At 55.2% G+C, this 17,577-nt stretch overlaps 6 protein-coding genes across 6 annotated transcripts; 3 read left to right on the top strand and 3 right to left on the bottom strand.

The window, feature by feature from the left end:
* Nucleotides 1–10: 10 nt before the first annotated feature.
* Nucleotides 11–1,758, bottom strand: MYCTH_2302310 (uncharacterized protein). Its single transcript, XM_003662075.1, has 3 exons — nt 1,511–1,758; nt 738–868; nt 11–679 (listed from the first exon to the last, which is right to left on the bottom strand). The coding sequence occupies exons 2-3, from the start codon at nt 814–816 to the stop codon at nt 237–239; spliced, it is 522 nt and encodes a 173-aa protein (XP_003662123.1). The 5' UTR covers nt 817–868; nt 1,511–1,758; the 3' UTR covers nt 11–236.
* A 1,353-nt stretch (nt 1,759–3,111) lies between these two features.
* Nucleotides 3,112–4,547, top strand: MYCTH_87328 (uncharacterized protein). Its single transcript, XM_003662074.1, has 4 exons — nt 3,112–3,349; nt 3,444–3,497; nt 3,580–3,612; nt 3,748–4,547. The coding sequence occupies exons 1-4, from the start codon at nt 3,265–3,267 to the stop codon at nt 3,786–3,788; spliced, it is 213 nt and encodes a 70-aa protein (XP_003662122.1). The 5' UTR covers nt 3,112–3,264; the 3' UTR covers nt 3,789–4,547.
* A 1,107-nt stretch (nt 4,548–5,654) lies between these two features.
* Nucleotides 5,655–7,214, bottom strand: MYCTH_2302305 (uncharacterized protein). The gene is made up of 5 exons (XM_003662073.1): nt 6,945–7,214; nt 6,509–6,843; nt 6,357–6,454; nt 5,823–6,301; nt 5,655–5,722 (listed from the first exon to the last, which is right to left on the bottom strand). The coding sequence occupies exons 1-5, from the start codon at nt 6,986–6,988 to the stop codon at nt 5,671–5,673; spliced, it is 1,008 nt and encodes a 335-aa protein (XP_003662121.1). The 5' UTR covers nt 6,989–7,214; the 3' UTR covers nt 5,655–5,670.
* Nucleotides 7,215–11,966: 4,752 nt separating this feature from the next.
* MYCTH_2302300 (uncharacterized protein) lies at nt 11,967–13,016 on the top strand. The gene is made up of 4 exons (XM_003662072.1): nt 11,967–12,478; nt 12,536–12,598; nt 12,662–12,724; nt 12,824–13,016. The coding sequence occupies exons 1-4, from the start codon at nt 12,414–12,416 to the stop codon at nt 12,858–12,860; spliced, it is 228 nt and encodes a 75-aa protein (XP_003662120.1). The 5' UTR covers nt 11,967–12,413; the 3' UTR covers nt 12,861–13,016.
* Nucleotides 13,017–13,323: 307 nt separating this feature from the next.
* On the bottom strand, nt 13,324–15,253 carry MYCTH_2302298 (uncharacterized protein). Its single transcript, XM_003662071.1, has 2 exons — nt 14,909–15,253; nt 13,324–14,838 (listed from the first exon to the last, which is right to left on the bottom strand). The coding sequence occupies exons 1-2, from the start codon at nt 15,152–15,154 to the stop codon at nt 13,369–13,371; spliced, it is 1,716 nt and encodes a 571-aa protein (XP_003662119.1). The 5' UTR covers nt 15,155–15,253; the 3' UTR covers nt 13,324–13,368.
* Nucleotides 15,254–15,930: 677 nt separating this feature from the next.
* MYCTH_2302295 (uncharacterized protein) lies at nt 15,931–17,063 on the top strand. Its single transcript, XM_003662070.1, has 2 exons — nt 15,931–16,934; nt 17,030–17,063. The coding sequence occupies exon 1, from the start codon at nt 16,037–16,039 to the stop codon at nt 16,826–16,828; it is 792 nt and encodes a 263-aa protein (XP_003662118.1). The 5' UTR covers nt 15,931–16,036; the 3' UTR covers nt 16,829–16,934; nt 17,030–17,063.
* Nucleotides 17,064–17,577: the final 514 nt, after the last annotated feature.

Below are 17,577 nucleotides of genomic sequence, written 5' to 3'. Positions count from 1 at the left end.
GCGCAGAGCCCACCCGCCCCGTCTACCGCCCAAGAATTGAATCGCCATAGTCGTGATAACCCATCCCCCCAGTTATGCAGTGTAAACCCTAACGCCCTATGCTCAAATCAAATGGCGTATAAAATGCCACCAATGAAACATGACTTCACGCGAGAGCCAAATCATAACGGAGACTTGGAAAGCCCACAGACGAGCCTCCAAGCAATGTCCTCCGCCTGACGGCGGCCGTGCCGCGCCTATCTGTGCATCAGCCTGCTGATGAAGCTGCTCCTGCGTCGCTCGCGCCGGGAGTTTCCCATCGCCTCTCGGGCGTCTGTCTTGGGATGGCCGCTGAACTCTCTCCCGCGGTGTACCGGCGAGTCCGGGTCACTACTGCTCATGCCGTCCGATGACTCGACGCCATCGGCGTCTTTGGACGAGAGCAAGGCGTCGAGGCGAGGAAGCTCGGCCGTTCGGAGCGAGTTGATGGCGAGCCAACCGAGGGCAGAGAGCGTGCCCTCCTCGGATAACCCGCCGGATCTTCCGTCATCGAAGGTAGACGCCCGGCTGTCGGACCGAAGCTGGGCCATATATGACATGCGGCACCTGAGAAGGGCCCGCACCGGGTTGACGTCGTCCTCGGTGATGCAGGCATCCGGGCCAAGAACCGCTTCAGGGTGTGGTAGGGTTGTGTTCCGGCCTGCGCGTGGTTAGCTGTATGGGTCGACGACGACGAAATCTAACCTGCCCCGACTCACTGCCACAAAACGACTCGGGAAAGCCGGTGTCCCTATGCCGGAGCGACATCCGTGTCGGGCTTTGTGGAATAGGCGGCATCATGTCTTCCGGGTCGCTGTATCGCGAGGAGAGAGACCTGCGGAACTTGGGCCTGCGCATGTCGGGCGAGATTCAATACGAGAATTCTCTGCAGCTTCCTCGGCGCCCTATTCTGCTGAGAAGGATGACTTTGTCGAGCGGGCTCGGCGTCGAGCTCGCAAGACCGGCACCGGGCTCTTTGTGGCTCTGTCGGAGCCAAGAATGGGTGTTTTGACAGACAAGGACCAACGTCGAGAAAACGAGGGGGCAGAAATATCCAGTACGGAACGAAATTAGGCAAATTAGAGCAAAAGGGAAAAGACATTACAAGGGCCCGCCATCATCTCCATCATCTGGGGCAGTGAGTGCGAGAGAACCCAGAGGGAGGCTCCGAGGGCCCCGGTCTTATGAGAGGCTGCCCGGACAAAGGCCCATTGAGAGATCAGACAATCCTTGGCTTGATGCACTGATTATTAGGTCGGGGTTGTGGCCGCCACTGGGCAGCCAAAGAAAAAGAAAAAAAATAAAAGCCCATAACTATGTAACTATACCCCTCCTGGATTGAGAACCGTGGTCTTGGAGAGACGAGAGCCACGATACCGGAGCCTCGACCGCGATGTGGTCGCATGGCCCGGACGTTTCGACGCGTGGCTCTGGTCTCGAGATGGGCAGGCGAAGGCGAAGGCGAAGCGGTGGATGAGAGATGACTTCTCACCTCGGTCGAAGCTTAAAATGTGGGGCACTCAGCCCCACGCGGTGACGAATTCAGGCGCGCGGCAGGCCGAGCAGCGCCGGCCAATCGATCATCAGGCGCTTGTTGTTTCGGCGCTGGCCAGTGGCCAGACAAAAGGCCCTGCTTTGACAAGACAATTCGACTCGGCGACCTAATAATTACTTGGACGATCGGACAATGGCCCTTGTGGCCTGGTATACGGCAGAACAGAGGAGGTGTGAGGGGTCGCGGACGGGCGTTGAGCGGGTGAACCGGCTTTTTGAAGAAACTTGCAGGAGCCCGTAAGCCTCTGGCTAAAACGACCCCGGAACTGGAAGGAATTCGCCGCTGATTGCGCAACTAATTACACAGTAAGTCGCCTCTGCACGCAGTACGGATTACATGTAGTGTATGCAAGACGGCTCAGCCGGCAAGCACCGGACAACGGATGCTGTGCAGAAACGGCTCGTCATGGATCGGTCGAGTTTCTATTGGTGACCATGCTAGCTAAGATGGGGTGCGGGCTGCATTGCGCACCACATGGTGCTACAGACGATATATAGTTATTGTAGTCGTCGTCTTCGAGTTTGAAAAGTTCCATCCTCTAGCTGGTTGACCAGCCCGCTCTCACATTTGCTCGTTAACAGGCGAGTGCTGCAGGTGGCCTCCTTTCTCCCTATTTTGCGAAGGAAAAAAAAGAAGATGGTTAGTTTTGAGTCCGGTATCATCGCCATCGTCTCCGACGGACCGGGTGAGAAGGCCGGCCAGGCGGATGGCCCGGCCAAAAATCGGACCTACGCAACATTGCATTCTTCCATCGAATCTCGAACCAATCGGTGAGTGCTGCAAGTCTCAGTGCAGGCCAAGATTTTGCGGCCGGCGGATATCAATCTTTCCCCCCCCCCCCCCAAAAAAAAAAAAAAAAAAAAAAAAAAATTCGGTCCTGCCGTTCTCAATGCGGGGCTCAGTCCGTACTAATCCGTACATCTTTGCACACTGATGTAGAAGCTGTACAGGGCAAGCCACATCGTCCTCAAGCCCGCACTTTTTTTTAAAAAAAAAAGTATGGAAATGTTCCAAGATGATAATGCTATGCGGTCTGACCAAGATCAGGTGCGAGCGATCCAGCTTGTCGGTTGGAGACTAGGGTGGTGAATGCCATCAAGTCGATTTTCAGTCTAGTCGCATTCCAGTAGAGCACTCGAGCAGTCAAGTATTTGTCCGTAGTGAATATACGGATCACATATTGCGTAGCGTAGTATTCCGTAAGTATGGAAGTAGGATAGAAGTAATCCGTACATCACTTTGGTCGATAAGTTTGAGTAACCCGCTTGTCTGGATTTGTGGGTCGGTTCCAATAACTAACCAGCCTGACTTCCCAGACGGAACCCGGCCCAGGCGGGGCTCCACACTCCGGGGGGGCAAGCCACCAAGCCTGGTCATTTTCCGTCCAGCTCCCGCCTCACCTCAGCCCCTGAAATTGACGCACGAGCCACTCTGGACGGCGCCCCCAAGCTGAGGCCTGGACCTGTTTGACTTGTTCAGGCGATGTGGCACGTTTGGCAGCGCCAAGGGTTCAGCGAATTGACAGCTCTCCAATTCACGCGACGGTAACTCTCTCCCCCCGAGCTTTCATTCTCGCGAGACCACACACAACCACTTTCGTCGTCTCGAACCAGCTGGCCATCACCCCACCTTTCTCCTTTCTTTTCCTTCCTCTCTACCAGCACTTTCCTTTCCTTCCGCACAAAGTCACAATGGCCGACCAAATCCAAGAGCTCCTCGACGTGCCGCGCGAGTTCATCAAGGACGGCGTCCAATTCATTAACCGGGCGCAGAAGCGTACGTCTTCCCTCCCTCCGGATTGTACAAAAACTGTGCTCGCAAGCGACATCATGCTTTGTGAGGTACAAAATCACTGACACGCTAGAAACAGCCGACCGCCGCGAGTTCATCAAGATCTCCCAGGCCGTGGGCGTCGGTTTCCTCGGTACGTTTGCCCTTACTCCCCCTTCCCAGTCTTGGAAGACAAGTATATGTTTGTGCGCGCGTGCTAACAGGCCACGCTACAGTCATGGGCGCTGTCGGGTACTTCGTCAAGCTCAGTACGGTCTTCCCCCCTCGCCCCCTTCCCTCCGCCCGGTTCAGTCCAATCTCCTCTCGATCCAGATCCATCCGATCGATCCGGAATCCATTGGACGACGGGTTGAGGAACTTGCCAAGGCTAACCCATTCGCTAGTCCATGTTCCCCTGAACAACATCCTCGTCGGCGGCGCGTAAACCTACAAACCAGCACAGCACAAAACAGGCAGAGGCGCCGTGTTGCTGAATTAGGGCTGAAAGTTGGAGAGGCGAGGGCAAAAAAAAGAATGGCGAAACTCCAACCCGCAGGCGACGACGAGAAGCGGGAAACGCGAGCGAGCACCTTGGATCCTTCCTGCCGAATTCTGGACAAGGTGCAACGGGTTGACGAGACTTTTCTACGAACGGGATGCTAAATCTTCAGGGCGCAGTGGGCGGATGGGATGAGCATGGACGACGGACGGGCGGCGCAAGATATCCATGTGCCAGTTGGAGAGCTGGGCATTTTACAAAACTTAATCATTTGCCGACAGGGGCAATTGTAAAGGATTCAATATGTTCTTGTTTCGGCGGTCCCAACTCGTGCCCAGGCGGGCTCTTTACCTAAATAAACGGGGTATGCGTGTGTATGCTTCCGGATGTGTGTTGTGGCCCTTCGGCAACCAGTGTTCCAAAGGGTGGTGGTTACGTGTCATGCACTCGACAATCACTCAACTTACGCACAAAACACGATCTGAACGAGAACCTTAGAATCTTGTCATGATTTTTGATGCCGCAGTTCATCAACTACTTCCGGCAAAGCTGGCTATCTGCTTGGCTTTTCTTCTGTGCCAAGGAGGATGGATTTAGGGAGCCCCGATCTGCGGTGCCGTTACACGCGCTATCAAGCGATGGCTCGAGTGACCTGTTCATACGACCACAGTTACATCTAAGTCGCTCTATCGCCTGGTGGCGAGGTACTGAGCCGCGTTGTCCCAGGCGGTGCGGTCAACAGCAGGGATATCATTGGCGCCCAGTTGCTTGATGCCAGCATAGAGGGCATCGAAAAAGTTGCAGGCAATGCCGAAATCTTCGCTGAAGGACACGGCGTACGGCACATACACGCCGGGGAACTGCTTCAGCTTCTGCTCCTTGTGCGGGTCGTCCGGCAGGAGGTCGTCAAGATACGTCTTGACGGCGATTCCGAGAGCAACATCCGGATCGTAGAGGAAGGGAAGCCTATGAACCGGTTAGCGTCCACCTGTCAAAGCCGTTAGGCACCTGGATACATACTGATGGCTCAGCTCCCAGCTATCGTCCCGCTGCCGCTTCGCCTGGGCGTACATAAACATGTGGGCGAGGATCGCCTCGATAAGATCGCGGTCGGCCGACCGAACCTCGGACACGAGCGAGCGGAAAGCGAGTAGGTTCTTGCTGAGGGGCCCGGTGTAGCCATTCGCCTGGTGCCTGAGCTTCAGCAGGCTGGCACATCTGCTAATTAACAGGAGACTCGCTTGGTCGGTCTCGGTCCCGTTTAGAGGAAGGCCGCGCAGCTCCTCATGCGGGTTTCTGGCGTTGAGGAGCTCGAAGCGGACCAACTCGAGCGCGACAAGAACAGACTCGAATAGGTGCGGGAAATCGGGATACTTGTTGACCGTCGGCTCGAGGGCGGTCAGGGCAGTGGCGAGTGCAGAGCCCCAGTTGGTGAGTTCATGTTGGTCATCGACGTAACCCCGGACGTGCAGGAACCGCCAGAGGCAAATCGACTTGATGAGCGCACCAGACTCAACGCCCCTCAATTTCTCCTTTGGGTTCGAGCGCGTCAGGGGGACAAACTTGGCATTCTTGAGCGCAAGAACCTCAGAGAAGATGGAGCCGTGGGCGAACTGTGGGAAATGCTCCGTGATGGACACCTCCCGGACGTTCCAGCTGTCGACTTGCGGGCCAAAGTTGGCTTTAGCCTCCTGGCGATCCCAGACCGTGGAGGAGTAGTTTCGGTCGTACCAGACCTTCATGCTGATGTTCTTATATCCAATGCCTCGATTCAGGCGAGGTATGACCAGGCTTAGGGCAGCCTCCTTGATTCGGACGGACTGGGTCGTCACCAACTTCTTGTACTCTTCCGAAGCGACCCCGTCAAGGGTTGGCAAGACCTGCAACTGGCCGTGAGTGATCCATGTGAGGAATCGCGGACCGATGAGGCCAGTGTTCAGGTAATGAAAGAGCTCCGAGGGGAGCTGGAGGCCGAGATACTCGTGATTATCGTTGGTCAAGTGCTCGTAGTCGTGAACCTTGACTTCGCCGTTCTCGGCGATGTAAACGAAGTGGTCAACGACCATGCGGGCTTTGCGGTACTTGTCCAACCAATCGGGATCCTGGCTCTTCAGGATGTCTTGGAAGCTGCTGCAGACCAGCGTCACCGACTTCTCTGCCGTTCGCAGCATGTTAACCGCATCAGCTACCGTGTGCGGCTGTGTCTTGATGATGGTCTGGTCGGCCAGGGGCGGAAAAGGCGGAAGGAAGGACGTCCCCGTCATCAGGAACGCGTCGACGAAGAGGGATTCGCTGACATTCAGAGCCTTGAGGATGTGTTTCTTCGAAACTGCATAGACCAGGTTGTTCTCCCAGTCGATGGTGCGGATGACGCAGTCTCGGATCGGATAGAGCAGGAGCTCCGAGGAGCCCATCACTCCGGCACACTGGTCCGAGTCGATCAGGTCAAAGTATGCGATCTGCTCTCGAGATTAGACGACCGTCAAATGGTCAGGCCGGGGCGGGCGGGCTCACCTGCGCAGAGGCGTTGAACGGAGGGACAAGGAAGTGCAGGCCGCGCTTTTTCAAGATGGACTGCAGAAGGGGATAGAGGGCCCTGGCGGGAAAGGCGCCTACCGAGAGTTAGCCAGACGGTGCAGTCGGCGGGCACACATGACAGAACGTACTTGTGCTCTGGCCGAAGGCGGACACGGCTTCGTCGGCGCGACCATTGAAGTACAGGTCCCACGAAATGTCCAACTTCAGGCAGTTGGCTAGGCCGCGTTTGACCGCCGCCTCGTCTTGGCCAGCCACGGACTGGCCATCGAAGATGAAGAAAGGGATGATCTTATGGGCCTTCCAATGATCCAATTCGTTTTCGATACGGCCCTGGATCCCCGTCAGGCCACCGAGGGCCGGGAGGAGGGGCTCGTTGCCCGGGAGGACATCGAGATGCAGCTGGAGGTAGTATGTAGCGTCGACGGCGATCGCAGTGTCTTCAAGTTCGCTCAGAGGATGGGCTCTGGGAGCAAAGAAGAAGTCAGCCAGCGGCCTGGGATCCGCGGGGATAAGGCGAGGGGCGGAGGGGGAAGAGGGTAGGTTCGGAAGAATTGAGTCACGTACACAGCCTGGTTGTAGATGAAGGGGTCCCCGATGAGGTCTTCCATTTTGCTCGTTAGTATATCAATCAGAGGCGTCGCAGAGAAGAAGAGCGAATAGGCGGGAGTTGCGTTTGAATCCAGCGAGGATCGGGGCGTCCACCCAGCTCCCGCAGCTCAGAATGCCACCACCGAGTCGCCAATTCCTCCGCACGGCCAGTCACTCCGAGGAAGGCGTCCCCGCTGAATCCGTTCGTCGGCAAGCATGCAAGTCGCTGGCGGGGGGGGATGGCGAGGCAAAAAAAAAAAAAAAAAAATGTAGGCCGTTGGGCGTTGTTGTTCGGCGGTTTGAAGGCCCAGAGAGGGATAGTTCCTGGCCGTTGGAAACAAACTGACGAGGGAGCGGACCCGTGCGGCGAAATGCGCTGGTTACCCCTCCTCCCCCCTTTTGTCGCAAACAGCTCGAGCAGCACGGGGCGAACCAAAAATGATCTGGCGGGCGTGTGAAGAGTGGCGGCTGCCCTGGTGTAGACAGGGCGGGGCAGTGACAATAAAGGAGGGAGCTAGAATAGGAAAGAGAGAAGAAACCGCTGTTGGACTTACTCGGCATTGTGAAGGGCTAACCAGACCGATGATGGGTCCCACAACAATCGCAGCAAGTTCTCTGCTCTCTCTCTCTCTCTCCCGCGCGGCTGAGGCCTGGGAACCTGGGAAACTGGGGTCTCCCGTCTGCGGCCTTGCGAGGGCCAGAACTCTGGTGGTGGAGCACTGGAAGAAACCGACCAGCCTGCACTGGGAAACTGGCGCGCGCAATGGGTAATGCGGAGGGCCCACGCGAACAAAAGTGTTAACGCAGGTTAGGTCGGATAGTTAAGCGGGAACGGTCAAACTGACGTAAAAAGGGCGAAAGAAGTGAACAAGGGGGGTTTCTCTTTCAATGAGTGACTTGGAGTTGGTCAACAACAAACACTGGCCATCATCCGGCCACGGGGTCAAAGGCGCGCGACTCTGGGGAAAGAAGTAAATTGAGCTTCCGCTTTGCGAATTGAGGCTCAATCAGGGACGAAGGGAGCCGCTTTGGGTGGTGGAAACTTTGCTGCAGGGCCCGAGCTCTCCATAGCCGTGTGAGGGTTTCACACACGGCCTTAATGCACTGTACAAGGTTGGAGTGGCGGAGAGCGGTTTTGTGGCTTTGACTTGTATGGCAGCTGTGGCTAATAGTCATCAGGAAGTGAGATGAGACAGGCACAACACGGATGTGGTGAGCCTTATTTGTTCACTATAAGATGAAGTCCAGTACGAGAAGTCGTCAGGTGATGACTTGAAGTTTACAAGGCGGGCCGATTTGCGTGGGACAAGGGCAAAAGAGGGTGGACAAAGATAAAGAGAATAAATAGGGAAAGAAAAAGAACCATGCAGATCGGCCATGTCTACAAAACAAGACATCTGACTGTTCAAGGAGGGAGGGAATGCCATAGGGGTTTTGGCGATGGTGTTCTGGCATCAAGCCTCCGTGCTTGCCAAAATACCAAAATTCGAAAATGGTCCCACGTACGCAACCAGTCCAATCCTCGAAGGCTCGATGCTGCTCCCACCAGACCGTCATCTTCAACCGTTATGATGACAAAAGTACGAAGCAGCGTCGCTACATCTGTTATTTGTAAGGACGTCTCCTTTAGACCGTAGAAGACGTATTATTTCCACTGCCCGTGTTCGGCAACCGAGTCTCTTTGCAGGTTCAGTCAATCTCCCACGATAAATCGAATCAACGAAGAACTAGACGCTGATAGCGGCAGCTTGGAGGTTGGCGAGAACACACCCGAGTCACCCCTCCCGTGAGCAGGAACTGTTCATCAATTTGCCTTCTTGGGGTTTTGGATATAGAACCTTGCATTAGCGTGAGGGCGGCAACCAGGGGAACCGAGGGGTGTTAGTCGGGGTCTGACATGCTGAGGATGGGGTAGCTGCGAGGTCTCTGCGGTTATGATCAATGAACGTTACCAGATCCGGACAATATGATGACAACAACCTTGGACCGGCTTCCAGAAGTGGTAAAGTGCCTTGGCAGGGCTGAATGATAGACATCGCGTGTAAGTGAGTCCTTTGGATGCCGAATCTGAGACTGCAACTCTAACGCTTGTTCTGAGGCCTCGCAGCACACTCATCTCGTTTGCTGACATGTCATCCCGAAGGAGAAGTCGAGCTTCAGGTTCGCATGGGTGCCGAAGAGGAGCACGCTATCGAACGACGGCGTGACTGAGCGAGCGACGCATGTCAGAGTAAGGATTCTTGGTGACCGGCGAATGGAAAGACAGAAGTGGCGGAATGAACGAATTGCCCAATCGTGGTTTTTTTTTTTTTTTTTTTTTTTGTGAGAAAGATCAAAAGAGGAGAGTTTCGGTGATAAGAGTAGAGTTCGGCGATGAGTCAAACCTCGGCCCCTAACAACTCGCAGAGTGCCGTACAACTCTAAGGCGCGACTAAACGAGGTAGTCCAAAGTCGTTATGGCGGATAGACCGAGCCACTTAGTCTCGAAACAAAAATGAAGGTTGATGAGTAACGCACGCTAAATAGTTTCGGGTCGGCATCCTTCCGTTAGCCAATCTAAGAAGAGATATGAGAGGGACCTGCAGCAACGCTAACAGGCGAAAAGATTGTATTTGTTCCAGTCTCCCTTATTAACGGTAGGCAGCCTGCAACAAGAAAGGCCTAACAAGATGCGGCCCCTCTTTGATCTCGGGGCTAGAGTGCGCCTCCACGTCAAGCATTCAGACAACCCCGGCGGCATAGGATTCGCGTGACTACACATATGCGCGCGCACGTGTGTATGTGTGTGTGTGTGTGTGTGTGTGTGTGTGTGTGTGTTTGTGTGTTTCTGTCTCTAGTGTATCAAGTGTGCAGAAGTTAATGGAGGGTAGGACGAGGCAGGGGACGGCATAGTGCTTCAGCTCGCCATTCTGTCGGTTTCGAAAATGGCCGGCCGGCACGTGGCGGCACCAGTTAAGTGATACCTTCCGTCCCTCCCTCCATTACAAAAGTTAGTTCTCTGATTACCGACCCGGTGTCACATACGGCCGGGTGGCTATAGAGAGAGCCGTAGAAGCGCCGATAGCTGTGGTACATACTCTGAAAAGCCTTGGGGTCCTAAAGATAAGTCTACAACTAAAGACGTATCTTCGTGTCTAAAACCACATCGTTATACTGTTACACCACCACAGCACGGTGTGCACATATGTTACCTGTCTGTATATATGTACAATAGTAGTACGTAAGTCTCGGGATGTATGCAGCGAGCGCTAAGGTTTAGTTAGACGCGGGAGGGACGTAACCCCTTGCTGGATCGTCGTGCCCGGGACAACTCCCCGGGGGCGGAAGGAGAACCGGCATCAACCCGCGGTCCTGGGTTAGCCACAACCGTGCCGCTCCGCCGGATCCTCCCGATGCACTTGACGAAGGCCATGAGGCCTCCCTCCTAGTCAGCAAGCACGCTCGTGGCATTGTAGCAACAGGTCGACGAGCAGCATCGACCGCAGCGCCTTCATGACATCTCACACCGCTCATGAGTCTCGTCGGTGAGTGTGTAATATGAGGCTCGGCAATAGCGAACCGCCGTACGGGGTTGGCCTGGAAGAGCATGCGTGGGCGCTTGCTCGGGTAGGTGGTACATTACACAGACCCGTATCTGTATAATCTGTATAGACGTTACCTACCATGTAAGTGCATGCACATGGTCATCCGATGTCTCCGCTGCCTAGCGCGTGGCATGCGGCACCGCTGCAACACAGGGCCGTTGAGCTGCATCTGGTCCAAGTTACACACCGGCGAAACTTCCACGAGGGACGACCAGGAACCAGGCGAACGGTCCAGACAAACAAACAGATCGCCAGGAATCCTGGCGCGTATTTCCTCACGGCTCAACGGCCCGAAGAGAGACATCACGTTGGTTACCATAGCCCCCCCTTGAGTACCTTCCATTTCCGGTCCGGCCAGGTACGCAATCGCGCTTATTCCATCGCAGAGCGTACTAGTAAGATGTGACGTACATGGTTGCACGGATTATGTACGTACAAAGTACACAAGGATCTGCCCACCAACCGGCGAAAGAAGAAGTCCTGGTTGAGTCAATCCGTTTGCGCCGTGTTTGGTTGGTTGCGACACGTGCGATGGCCGAGCCGCAGAGCCCTTGCACCGGGAAGGGGGGTTCCGGGCCCTTGCGGATCCTCCGGGACCGCCTGCTCTCTAGAGACGGTGCATCTACCACAAACCCCGAGGCCGGGCTTGCCGTGATCGTTCGATGCGAAAGTTGATGAACTGCAAATTCCGATATCAACCCTGTCACACCAGGATGAGAAGGGTTCACTAGGCGTTGAGCTGAAGGCCCTTGCAAAAAGACCTTCTGTTCCATGAAAAGAAACTTTTATTTTTTTTAAAAAAAAATAAATAGAAAAAAGTAGGGTGGCTAGTCCTCGACTTTGTCAGCAAGGCGCGTGAGAATCGGAACCGGATTGGTGGGAGGGAGAATTTCTTCTACTGGTCCAATGGTCGCTTGTTCGTGCCGCAAGCGGGCGGCTCCGCCAAAGCGACTTGTCCGACCCCTACCTGGTGCTTACACAGGGCGCCAGGCATCCATCCATCTTTTGACCCAGTAGTGCGGCTCAGCCTTACGGGAAGCAGCCCCAGGCATACAAACCAAGTCCAAGTCCAGGCCAGACTCAGCCCCCGGAGCGCCGTCTTTGGCCTGCCCGACAGAACCTCGATCGGAGACGGTGCATAGCCAAAAGCCAAACGTCCGGATCTCGCGGCTTAGGGGCGCTGCACAGTTCTTCACACCCCTCCAAGAGGCCGTATTGGCCGTGTCGTAACATCCAAGGAGGGTTCGGTATCCGGAAGTGCTCTGTTGCTTTGCGTGCTTTTGGTCGTGTCAAAGTGCACCTGCAAAGGCCCACGCCACTCGTCCTCGACCAGATTGGGAAACCCATTCGGATGCTACTAACTCCAGTCACACCTTGGGCGTGGTTGCATGTATGTGCATACGTATCGTGCTCTGTAACACCCTCGTCTTGAGATGCCCCTGCTGGTAGGATCTCGAAGTGTCTTTGCGTTGTGGGGATGGGCGTGATCAGGCTTAGGTCATCCGTAGCTCGGGAGCCCTGAGGCATCGCCGCCTTCGCCGACAAGGCTGCTCGAAAGCGGATTGGTGATGGCACGAGACATAGGTCAACAGGAGACATGGCATCTTCACGGCCGTCGGCCTATATAAGACCTGCTCAGATCCGGGGGAGAAGACCTGTGTCCATCAGCATCATCATCATCATCATCATCATCAACACACCAGCAGATCACGCAGATCAGCTTCAAACCTTCACTCACCAGCAACCTCTACCGCAGCTCTCGCACCAGCTCCCACCACTCAAGCCTTCCACCTTCCCAACCAACCCTCATACAACAGCAGTCGAAGCAGTCGAACATCCAATTCCAAGTAAAACATTCACAATGGCTGTCACCGGTTTCTTCGCCACCAGCTCCATCGTCAACCGTGGCCGCTCCGGCTACAACAAGTGAGTAACCCCCAGCGACAACATCCTCACGACCGAGAGATTAACACCGCAACCCAGGAGCAACTCGGACGACGACGACGAGAACAAGTTTGCCAACTTTGGCCGTTCCGGCTACAACAAGTGAGTAGTGTCTCCTCTGAGCAGATTTTGCAAAGAGAAGAGGGCACTAATGCTGGAACCTAGGGGCAACTCGGATGATGATGAGGAGAACCAGTTTGTCAACCGTGGCCGTTCTGGCTACAACAAGTGAGTCGGCCCCAGACGACCATCTCCCTCTTCCCTTCGGGGAAAGGAAAAGAAAAAAGTGAGAAGCAAAGTCGGGTTGGGAACTGACAGGTCGACCAGAGATGACAAGGACGACGAGGATGACAACCATCACTAGATCATCCTTTTGACCTCTCTTTCATCGTTTTCGTTTCAGGCTTTTAATTCTTGAGTTGCCGGTGGCTCACGGAGGACGAGGGTCATGCCATCTCTTCTTCTTTTCCTTTCTTTCCCTCTTCCTTTCCCGGCGCACTGCTGGGGGCTCTCATCATTTTGAGCGCGCATCGCAAAGGAGTTGGTACGGCAATAGACTGTGCGACTATGGCATATAGACTGGTTGACGGTGGGCGCAAGCCCAATCGGTGTGGCGGGTGTTAGGTGGCCGAATTCCAGGGCTCGACGATATAGACTTCAGGCTCGGAAGGGGCCACTAGACGGAGGGGCGTTCGGATGCTGACTTGATGATCTTGAGATGCGTGGACTTTTCGCCGGGAACGGTCGGAAGGTCCAACGTTGCTTGTATGTACTGTACTACTACTGTTACATCATCATTATTTCCCGACACAGAATCTTGCTCAGTTGTTAAGTTAGCGGGAATGTGCCCAAGAGATCGCACTCAAGTTGACTCACTTTTCGAAGATGACACCCAAAACCTCTTCCACGTCTCCAGACTCGCCACGCCCGGTGATAGAGGCCAACCGGAGGGCGGCGAGTCGCAAGTGCTCAGCGGCCAGGACGACATCCGGCTCATCATCACCAGAGTCGGATCTTTCAGCTTCAGTCATGAAATCTTCCAGGTGCCGTTCGCACTCGGAAAGCAGTTGATTTTGTCGCTCGCTAACACCGAGGAGATGCTGCATGTCATCCGGCAACGAGGTCAGGTTCGAAAATGCTTGGGTCAGCGCTTCGGTGAGTGCACCTACGCCGCCTGCATCAGTCAGCCCTGCAGCTGCCGGAGAGGCCGCAGCCTTGCAGGAGATGGTCAGCGGCTCGACATCGCGTAGGCCGTCGACATCCGCCAGCGCGGACGACTTGAAATCTTGGACGAGCTGCTTGAGCAACTCCGGGCTGACGACGTCGGTCTTATTGATCGCCACAAGGCACTGCTTCGCACCGGCTGCTAATCTGAGAGTCTCAGCATCATAACTTATCCAGGCGGCGCCGGATGACTCCGTCGCCTCGACAGATGCCAGGACGATGATGACATCTGAATCCAGGGCTTTCTGTCGCGCTCTCCGAATGCCTTCCTCCTCAATGGCGCCAATGGGGGAAGCCGAGGTTCCGTCGTGGTGACCCATGGGTTCCGATGTCTTCGTCCGGATTCCAGCAGTATCTGCGAAGGAGCAAAGGTACCCCCGTATATCAAGACTGGCCTCGACAATATCTCTGGTTGTACCTGCCTCGTCTGAGACGATCGAGGCTTCTCGGCCGACGATCAGGTTCATCAGCGAACTCTTCCCAGCGTTGGGCGGACCGAGGAGGGCTATGCGGATCCCGTTCCGGAGCAGTTCACTCCGTTGGTTGCCGAGCTTGTGCACTTGGATTTGTCGAACGATATCCTCGACCAGCCTAGTAACGTTGGCCAGGAGCTCGGAAGGCGACTGGTCGAAATGCTGGTCCTCGGAAAAGTCGATCAGAGCCTCGATCTCGCCGCGGGCGAGCAACAACTGCTCGCGCCAGCTGTCGTACGTCTTGCCCAGGATGCCCGAGTTGCCTCGAACCGCTGCACGGCGTTGCTGCTCGGTCTGGGCAGCAAGCGTATCGCCGAGGGACTCGACCTGGGCGAGATCCAATCGGCCATTGTAGAAGGCACGCTTCGTGAATTCTCCCGGTTCAGCGTAGCGTATCTTCCCGGATGAAGAGCACTTCCGGATGGCGGAGAGAGCGGCCTTGACGGTTGCGGGACCTCCATGAACGTGGAGCTCAAGCACGTCTTCTCCAGTGACTGTTTTGGGCCCAGGGAAGTACAGAACAAGCGCATCAGAGTCGACAACATTCGCGCCAGACCCATCGACCGGCCCGGGTTCAAAGAGTGTCCTCACTGCGGCAAACCTTGGCTTGGGCACAGCCCGACTTGGACACAGTCCACGGTATACCTACAGATCTCTGTTAATCAGGCAAATAAGTAAAAAAGGAAAAGAAAAAAACCGGTTGAAGGTAACACACATTAAGACAATCAGGGCCGGATATTCGAATCACGGCTATGCCTGCCCTTCCAGATCCCGATGACAGGGCGTAAATGGTATCGTTGTTGATGAAAGGAGCCTCATCGATCGTCGGTAAGCCACTGCTGCTCAGACTGTGAATGCGATGGCGAGGATGATGCCGTAATTGGAGCCGAAGCAGCGCAGGTGCGGCTCCAAATCCCCGCGGCTGCTGTCTCAAGACGCTCCTCAGCGCATATCGGAACATTGACTTTGGTACACAACTATAAGCTGTGCAGGTGCAAGGTGTTTCGACTGGCGCAGCGTCCGTGAAGTACGCGCCGTGCTCGACGCATCAGCAGCTCCTGTACGAGTTAGAGTGTGTATGTATTCCGTACAGAGTACGGATTACAGTAACAACTGTACTGCCAAGTAAACAGAGTAAGCTTTAATTGGCTAGAACTGGCCCAACTCCGATAAGACAAGATTGCGCATGCACTGGCCAATCCCTGGACCAAAACTTCGAGAGCCCAGAGCTTTTTTTCAGCATCGCGTTTGCAGCCCCTCCAAGTTATTTATCATAGAGAAGAACGGCTTCTCTTCGAGACTATCTCACCCCTCTTCCGAGGCGGACCTGGAGCCAAGCCTATTTTGATACGCCTGCCGCCAACATTGCACGATGTCTGACGAAATCGTCTGGCAGATTATAAACCGTGAGCACTCGATTGCCCAACTCGACCAAGCGCTCCATGCTAATTCAACTCTGCAGAACAGTTTTGTGCCTTCAAGCTCAAGTAAGAATTGCTTGTTGCTCCTCTTGTGTCGTCTGCTGATCCTAACTCGGCCTAGAACAAACAAGGGAAATAACTTTTGCCGAAATGAATACTCTGTACGTCGCCTCTCCGGTGCTGCGTGGCCGTTTTGCTTACGACGGAACAGGTTAGCGGTTTGTGCAACCGCCAAAGTTGCCCTCTCGCCAACAGCCGGTATGCGACGGTCAGGACATCGCCGAAAGGGACAATATATCTCTACATAAAGACGGTGCGTTCCCGCATTCCCTTCCTGCCCCTTCGCAGAGTGAGACAGTTCCTAGAGTGTGGCAATCTCTAACCTAAGACTCTTCTCCGTTCCTCAGATTGAACGATCGCACATGCCGTCCAAATGGTGGGAGAAGATCAAGCTTTCCAAGAACTACCAAGAAGCGCTCGCGCAGATCGAGAGCCGGCTGCAATTCTTCCCCAAGTTCCTCATCCACAAGTGCAAGCAGCGCCTGACGCGGCTCGTCCAGGTGGCGGCGCGGATGCGCAGGATAGCGGCCGAGGAGGCGCGGTTGGGCGAGAGGCTGGTGCCCAAGATGGCGCCAAAGATCAAGCACCGCGAGGAGGCACGCGAGCGCAAAGCGCTGGCGGCCGCCAAGCTCGAGCGCACCATTGAGCGGGAGCTGCTCGAGCGCCTGCGGCAGGGCGCGTATGGCGACATGCCGCTCAACTGTAACGCCAACATCTGGAAGAAGGTGTTGAATGCTCTTGAGGCGGAGGGCGAGGGAGTTCGGGATAAGGACATGGACAAGGGGATCGAGGAGGACGGGGAGGAGGGCGAGTCTGAGGCGGAACTCGAGAAAGAAGCGGAAGAGGAGGACGAGGAGGAAGAGGACGGCGCGGTGGAGTACGTGTCGGACTTTGACGAGAGCGACGACGAAGAGCTGGCCGATATCGAGGACTGGCTGGGGAGCGACGAAGACGACGCCGAGGATGACGATGATGATGGCGACGACGACGACGACGAGGACAGTGAGGAGGACGACGACGAGGAGGAGGTCAAGAAGAAGAAGAAGGCCGGCGACAAGCGGAAGAGAGGCCGCGCGGTCAAGCCTGCGGCGCGGAAACGGAAGGAGATCGAAGTGGAGAGGGAGACGGAGAGGGCAAAACTACTCGCATTTTAGAGTGCGCAGGGGCGTTATGTATGATTTTTCGGTCGTCGTCCTCATGCGAGGGGCGCAGGACTAAGCTGATACACCTCAAATGCGAGATCAAGGTAGGGTTCAGCTGCTAAGACCGTGTCCCAAGTCAGCATCTACTCCAGCACGACCGGGATGGGGGGCTTGAGGGGTCACTCATCATCGTGATCTTTGTGATCGGCCTACAAGGGCGTACGGTGACTCAAGCGAGTAATCCTTCGGCTGGATTGCGTCTCCGTCGAGCTCCCTTTCAATCTTGGTGTCGGAGCTATACTCTGATGCCCAAGGAAGCTACTATGCCCGCAATTTCACCACTATTGCCGAACGAACGCAAGCCCTTGACCTTGCATGTCATGGGCGTCAAGATGTCCTGAAATCGAGGCAACAGCTGGGTAAAACGAGAGCATTCAAGTACCTCTTACGGAGGGCCAAAAATCGAGGCTCCATACCAAGCGACCCTGTCAGAGTGAGCATATCACCAACGCCCCAAAGGCCGGAAGACCAAGGAATGTGGTAAAATGAACCTGTTGCCCACTTGTCGTCGGATCATGTAGGCATGGAGGACTCTACACATGAATGGATTCCCCCGAATGTACTCCGTACGGAGTAGGTAAGGTAGTGCATGTATTGTATTTTACATGTTCTGTACGGAGTAACTACGGCATACCAGAAATTACGGAGAGCCATGTTTCGGCATCAGGCCCACGAATGGGGCGCCTCTTGCAGCGGGAGCA

Source organism: Thermothelomyces thermophilus, chromosome 2, assembly GCF_000226095.1.
Source record: "Thermothelomyces thermophilus ATCC 42464 chromosome 2, complete sequence".
NCBI classification, from domain to species: Eukaryota; Fungi; Ascomycota; class Sordariomycetes; order Sordariales; family Chaetomiaceae; genus Thermothelomyces; species Thermothelomyces thermophilus.
This window is presented reverse-complemented; position numbering and strand designations above follow the sequence as displayed.